Below are 6,812 nucleotides of genomic sequence, written 5' to 3'. Positions count from 1 at the left end.
GGGCGGGGCCGAGAATCGTGTGCCCGGAGATGGCCACGATACGGGTGGACTTTCCCGGTGCGCTAGGCAAATTGGAGGAGGGTGCTATTTATTGTGAAGTGCAGGGTGAAGGTCCCAGGGTGTTGGGGTTACATGGGTAGGTAGGGTTCTGCCACTCTTTGTGGAGGAAAAGCCTTGCCAAGCGTGGTCATTTCCAGGCTGAAAGTTTGTGTGACAAAAACATGGCTGGGGCTGGGCGCGGTGGCTCGCGCCTGTAATCCCAGGACTTTGGGAGGCCGAGGCAGGAGGATCGCTTGAGCCCAATAGTTCGAGACCAGCCTGGGCAACATGACGAAACCCCGTCTCTACAAAAAATACAAAAATTAGCCGGGCGTGATGATGCGCACCTGTAGTCCCAGCTACTCGGGAGGCTGAGGCAGGAGGATCACTTGAGCCCGGGAGGTCCAGGCTCCAGTGAGCCGAGATCGCATCACTGCACTCCAGCCTGGGAGGCAGATGACACCCTGTCTCAGAAACAAAAACAGAAAAACCACACGGCTGGATGGGAGGAGAGATGAAGGAGCCATAAACTGAATTCTGTTAATCACCCAGCAGGTGCTCTGTTAACTAGGCCATTCCTCATTCCAGAAGAAACTGAGTGACTAACCCATCCAGGGGACTGGGAGACCCGGGACAGCTTTCTGAAATGTAATCAGCGTTGGCTGGGCACGGTGCTGAGCACCTGTAATCCCAGCTACTCAGGAGGCTGGGCCGGGAGGATCAAGCCTCAAGTGGGAGGATCCTCAAGTGGGAGGATCACTTGAGCCCAGGAGGTGGAGGCTGTAGTGAGCTATGATCACACCACTGCACTCCAGCCTGGGTGAGAGAGCAAGACCTGTCTCTAAAAAAAGAAAGAATTTAATTAATTAATTTTTTTCTTTTTTTTTTTTTTGAGATGGAGTCTCTGTCACCAGGCTGGAGTGCAGTGGCACAATCTCAGCTCACTGCAACCTCCACCTCCCGGGTTTAAGCGATTCTCCTGCCTCAGCCTCCCGAGTAGCTGGGACCACAGGCATGTGCCGCCAGGCCCAGCTAATTTTTCTATTTTTAGTAGAGACGAGGTTTCACCATGTTGGCTAGGATGGCCTCCATCTCTTGACCTCGTGATCTGCCCACCTCATGCTGGGATTACAGGCATGAGCCACTGCACCTGGCCTAAGAAAGAAATTTAATCAGCTTTACTTCTCCCTTCCGCCTCAACTGACTTGGATTTCCTTGAGTTCGGTGTCTAGGGAGCCAAGTGTTGGGCTGTGGAAGGTAGATGGATGCTCCAGGGATAGAGACCTGTATCAGGTGAGTAACAGGAGCTGGAATCAATAAACACTCAGTGGTCACGGTTCTGTTCTGAGTTCGAGGACACAGAAAGAGGCATGAGGTGGTTTTCAGCCTAAGTGGGGTGGTAGGGGAGAGGAGAAGGAAGCGGACAAGTCCAGGAGGCAGTTCCAGAACCTGAGAGCACAATCCTGCGTGATCTCACTGCAGGGCCAGGATTCTGGAACTTGAGTTGCCTGATAGACTCTATACGAAAGATGTAGTAGGGAAAAGAAGCGACAGCTGGCTAAAGGGGCCCCCCACAACCCTCCCCGACACCCTAGGAGAGCAACCTCTCTCCGCTGTCCCAGGGTGCCATGGAGATGGAGAGCGCGGCGGCCTCCACACGTTTCCACCAGCCTCACATGGAGAGGAAGATGAGTGCGATGGCCTGTGAGATCTTCAACGAGCTTAGACTAGAGGGCAAGCTCTGCGACGTGGTCATCAAGGTCAATGGCTTTGAGTTCAGTGCCCATAAGAACATCCTCTGTAGCTGCAGTTCCTACTTTAGGTATAACAGGGTTGCCAAATTAAGCCAAAGGGGTAATTGGGCTCATTTTGAGACACTTTGATCCATTTTCTGGTTCCCACTCCACCACCTTAACTTTAGGGACACTGTCAAAGCTCTGGGCACCTTAAAAAAATTTTTAAAAAAATTTTTTAGAGATAAGCTCTCATTCTTTCACCCAGGCTGAAGTGTAGTGATGCAATCATGGCTCACTGCAGCCTTGAACTGCTGGGCTCAAACGATCCACCTACCCCAGCCTCCCAAGTAGCTAGGTCTACAGGCACATGCCGCTACGTCCGGCTACTTTTGAAATGTTCTATAGAGATGGAGTCTCGCTATGTTGCCCAGGCTGGTCTTGAACTCCTGGCCCAAAGCAATCCTCCTGCCTCAGTCTCCCAAAGTGCTGGGATTACCACCATGCCTGGCCAACTCTGTGGTCCAGGCAGGAGCTCCTGCCTGGCTCCTTTGCCTTCTGAAGAGGCATGACTAGGGTCAGGGGCTTTTTTCTCCGATTTTTCTTTTTTTTTTTTTTTTGAGATGAGTCTCACTCTGTTACCTGGACTGGAGTGCAATGGCGCCATCTCAGCTCACTGCAACCTCCACCTCCCTGGTTCAATCCATTCTCCCACCTCAGCTTCCTGAGTAGCTGGGAGTACAGGTGCCCGACACCACGCCAGGCTAATTTTTGTATTTTTAGTAGAGACAGGGTTTTGCCATGTTGCTGAGGCTGGTCTCAAACTCCTGACCTCAGGTGATCTGCCCGTTTTAACCTCCCAAAGTGCTAGGATTACAGGCATTAGCCACCACGCCTGGCAAGATCTGATTTTTCTTTTTTTGAGATGGAGTCTCGCTTTGTCCCCCAGGCTGAAATGCAGTGGTGTGATTTCGGTTCCCTGCAACCTCTGCCTCCTGGGCTCAAGCGATTCTCCTGCCTCAGTCTCCCAAGTAGCTGGAATTACAGGCTCCCACCACCATGCCCAGCTAATTTTTGTATTTTTATTAGAGACAGGGTTTCACCATGTTGGTTAGGCTGGTTTGGAACACCTGATCTCGTGATCCACCTGCCTTGGCTTCCCAAAGTGCTGGGATTACAGGCGTGAGCCACCGCGCCCGGCCTTTAAGATCTGATTTTTCAACTGGATTTCAACTAACTATTGGTGGGCTTTCATCTTTGATTCTCACCTAAACCAACCTTTGGGAAGGTTGGACATCCCTACTGGATTTCAGATGACAATGCTACTTCAGGGACCCCCCTCTACTCCTATCCCAATGGAGACCTTTTCAAACAGGGTGATAAATTAACAAGGATTAAGGGGATGGGAAGGAGGATGAGGGGGAAACACCCGGGAAATAACAGAAGGAAAAGGCAGTTTGGGCTAAAACCACTGTAACCCAGGAGGTAGAAGGGCTATTTTGTTCATGAGCTGAAAATGTTTGAGTAATCAATTCCAATGAAGATATGATTGATGTATCCTACCTGTTGCTAAAACTTCTCATTCATGTAGACCCTAGAGCAGAGTCCACAATTTATTTTTTATTTTTATTTTTTTGAGATGGAGTCTTGCTCTGTCACCCAGGCTGGAGTGCGGTGGCACAATCTCGGCTCACTGCAATCTCTACCTCTCGGGTTCAAGTGATGCTCCTGCCTCAGCCTCCCGAGTATCTGGGATCACAGCTGTGTGCCACCACATCTGGCTAAGTTTTCTTTTTCTTCTTTTTTTTTTTGAGATGGAGTTTTGTTCTTGTCACCCAGGCTGGAGTACAACGGTACGATCTCGGCTCACTGCAACCTCTGCCTCCTGAGTTCAAGCAATTCTCCTGCCTCAGTCTCCTGAATAGCTGGGGTTACAGATGCCTGCCACCACACCCAGCTAATTCTTTTGTATTTATAATTGAGACGGGGTTTCAACATGTTGTCCAGGCTGGTCTTGAACTCCTGACTTCAGGTGAATGGCGTGAACCCGGGAGGTGGAGCTTGCAGTGAGCCGAGATGGCGCCACTGCACTCCAGCCTGGGCAACAGAGCAAGACTCCATCTCAAAAAAAAAAAAAAAATGGTTTTTTCCTCCAGTCATTTAAAATGTGAAAATCATTCTTAATTTGTGGGCAGCAGGTGGGCCAAATTTGGACAGAGTCCATAGGTTTGCAGACCCCTGCTCTAGTGGAAGAATTTGATCTCTAAGACCACATTTCCTTAAACTTCTTACAAAAAGGAAGCAAAAGCCAGGCATAGTGGCTCATCGGTGTAATCCCAGCATTTTGGGAGGCCGAGGCAGGTGGATCACCTGAAGTCAGGAGTTAGAGACCAGCCTGACCAACATGGTGAAATTGCATCTCTACTAAAAAATACAAAAATTAGTTGAGTGTGGTGGCGCACACCTATAATCCCAGCTACTCAGGAGGCTGAGGCAGGAAAATTGCTTGCACCCAGGAGTCAGAGGTTGCAGTGTGCCAAGATCATGCCATTGCACTCTACCCTGGGTGATAGAGCAACACCTTGTTTCAAAAACAGAAAACAAAAAACAGTGAATAAAAAGAGAAACATTCCTATTCTCATGAAGTTTACCCTCTAGAAGGGGAAATAGGAATTAAATAAGTAAAATGCATATAAAATCATCATCCTGGGCATCACTTGAGCCCAGGAGTTCAAGACCAGCCTGGGCAATATAGGGAGACTCTCCCCATCCCAATCTCACATCTTATATGAAAAAAACTTTTTTTTTTTTTTGAGATGGAGTCTCACGCTATCACCAGGCTACAGTGTAGTGGCGTGATCTTGGCTTGCTGCAACCTCCGCCTCCCAGGTTCAAGCGATTCTCGTGCCTTAGTCTCCCAAGTCGCTGGGACTACAGGCACGTGCCACCAGGCCCAGCTAACTTTTGTATTTTTGGTAGAGACAGGGTTTCACCATGTTGGCCAGGCTGGTCTTGAACTCCTGACCTCGTGATCCACCTGCTTCGGCCTCCCAAAGTGCTGGGATTATAGGCGTGAGCCACCACGCCTGGCCCAAGAGACCTGGGTTTTACTCTCAGTTCTAAATCTTAGTTTCTCTATCCACAAGGTAAGAGTGACCAAAGTCAAAGTTCTTTTTTTTCCCCCAACCAAGATGGAGTCTTGCTCTGTCACCCAGGCTGGGGTGCAGTGGCTCGATCTCAGCTCACTGCAAACTCTGCCTCCCAGGTTCCCGCCATTCTCCTGCCTCAGCCTCCAAGTAGCTGGGACTATAGGTGCCCGCCACCACGCTCGGCTAATTTTTTGTATTTTTAGTAGAGACAGGGTTTCACCGTGTTAGCCAGGATGGTCTCGATCTCCTGACCTCGTGATCCACCCGCCTCAACCTCCCAAAGTGCTGGGATTACAGGCGTGAGCCACTGCGCCCGGCCCCAAAGTCAAAATTCTTCTTGTCCACTGTATATAGCACACGCCTGCACCCCGCTTCCTGAGGCCATTTCCAATGTACTCACCTAACAGGAGAGAAATGTTTCCGTGGCTGCCAGTTTCTTTGTTTTTTCCAGAGCTTTGTTTACAAGTGGCTGGAACAACACTGAAAAGAAGGTATACAACATCCCTGGCATTTCTCCCGACATGATGAAGCTGATCATTGAGTATGCATACACCCGGACCGTGCCTATCACACCGGACAATGTGGAGAAACTGCTTGCTGCCGCGGATCAGTTTAACATCATGGGTATCGTCAGGGGTTGCTGCGAGTTCCTCAAGTCGGAGCTGTGCTTGGATAATTGTATCGGCATCTGTAAGTTCACAGACTACTACTACTGTCCTGAGCTGAGGCAGAAGGCCTACATGTTCATACTGCACAACTTCGAGGAGATGGTGAAAGTCTCTGCAGAATTTTTAGAGCTCTCGGTCACTGAACTTAAGGATATCATCGAGAAAGATGAGCTCAATGTCAAACAGGAAGATGCTGTATTTGAGGCCATTTTAAAGTGGATTTCTCATGACCCCCAAAATAGAAAGCAGCACATTTCAATTTTGCTTCCTAAGGTCAGTGTTCACTCTTCATTCATTTATCCCAGAGAGATTGTCCTAAAAGCAAAATTCAGACATATGACAGATCCCAAGGCTGTATTTACATGTCCTTAGATAGAAGGCATCTACTATTCTCTGGAATTTTGCAACTGTCTTTTCCCTTGGCATTACTAGTTCTTTTTACCTAAGTTATATTCTTTGACCAAAATCCTTCCTGGTGGTGGGGGAAGAAGAGAGCCTTCAGAATAATTCTAGGAGGGGTGTGGTGGCTCACTTTGGGAGGCCAAGGTGGGAGAATCACTTGAGCGCAGAGTTTGAGGCCAGCCTGGGCAACATAGGTTATAAAAATTTTAAATTACAAAATTTGACCAGGTGCAGTGGCTCACGCCTGTAATCCCAGCACTTTGGGAGGCCGAGGTGGGGGGATCACCTGAGGTCAGGAGTTTGTGACCAGCCTGGCCAACATGGTGAAACCTGGTCTCTGCTAAAAATATTAAAATTAGCTGGGCGTGGTGGTGCGCACCTGTAATCCCAGCTACTCAGGAGGCTGAGGCAGGAGAATCACTTGAACCTGGGAGGCAGAGGTTGCAGTGAGCCGAGATCATGCCATTGCACTCCAGTCTGGGCAACAGAGCAAGACTCCATCTCAAAAAAAAAAAAAGAAAACCCATAAAAATTGTATATAAAGTATATTACATATTATTTGTATATACAACCCTGTACAAACAGGTCAATTTATAGCTGGGCACAGTGACTCACACCTATAATCCCAGCATTTGGGAGGCTAAGGTGGGCAGATCACTTGAGGTCAGAAGTTCAAGACTAGCCTGGCCAACATGGTGAAATCCCATCTCTACTAAAAATACAAAAAAGTAGCCAGGCCTGGTGGCACATGCCTGTAATCCCAGCTACTTGGGAGGCTGACGCAGAAGAATCGCTTGAACCTGGGAGGTGGAAGTTGCAGT

General features: G+C 48.9%; 1 protein-coding gene across 2 annotated transcripts in view; it reads left to right on the top strand.

Annotated features, from left to right (window-relative positions):
* Positions 1 to 1,514: 1,514 nt before the first annotated feature.
* Positions 1,515 to 6,812, top strand: part of KLHL10 (kelch-like family member 10) — a 10,229-nt gene continuing 4,931 nt past the window's right edge. The window contains exons 1-2 of one of the 2 annotated variants that reach the window (XM_011998847.1): positions 1,515 to 1,861; positions 5,373 to 5,862. In XM_011998847.1, coding sequence (XP_011854237.1) covers positions 1,668 to 1,861; positions 5,373 to 5,862 — 684 coding nt within the window. In that variant the 5' untranslated portion in view covers positions 1,515 to 1,667. The remainder of the gene's footprint in view (positions 1,862 to 5,372; positions 5,863 to 6,812) is intronic. The other variant, XM_011998848.1, reaches the window with a different exon arrangement.

Source organism: Mandrillus leucophaeus, unplaced genomic scaffold (genome assembly GCF_000951045.1).
Source record: "Mandrillus leucophaeus isolate KB7577 unplaced genomic scaffold, Mleu.le_1.0 Scaffold58, whole genome shotgun sequence".
Taxonomy (NCBI): Eukaryota; Metazoa; Chordata; class Mammalia; order Primates; family Cercopithecidae; genus Mandrillus; species Mandrillus leucophaeus.
This window is presented reverse-complemented; position numbering and strand designations above follow the sequence as displayed.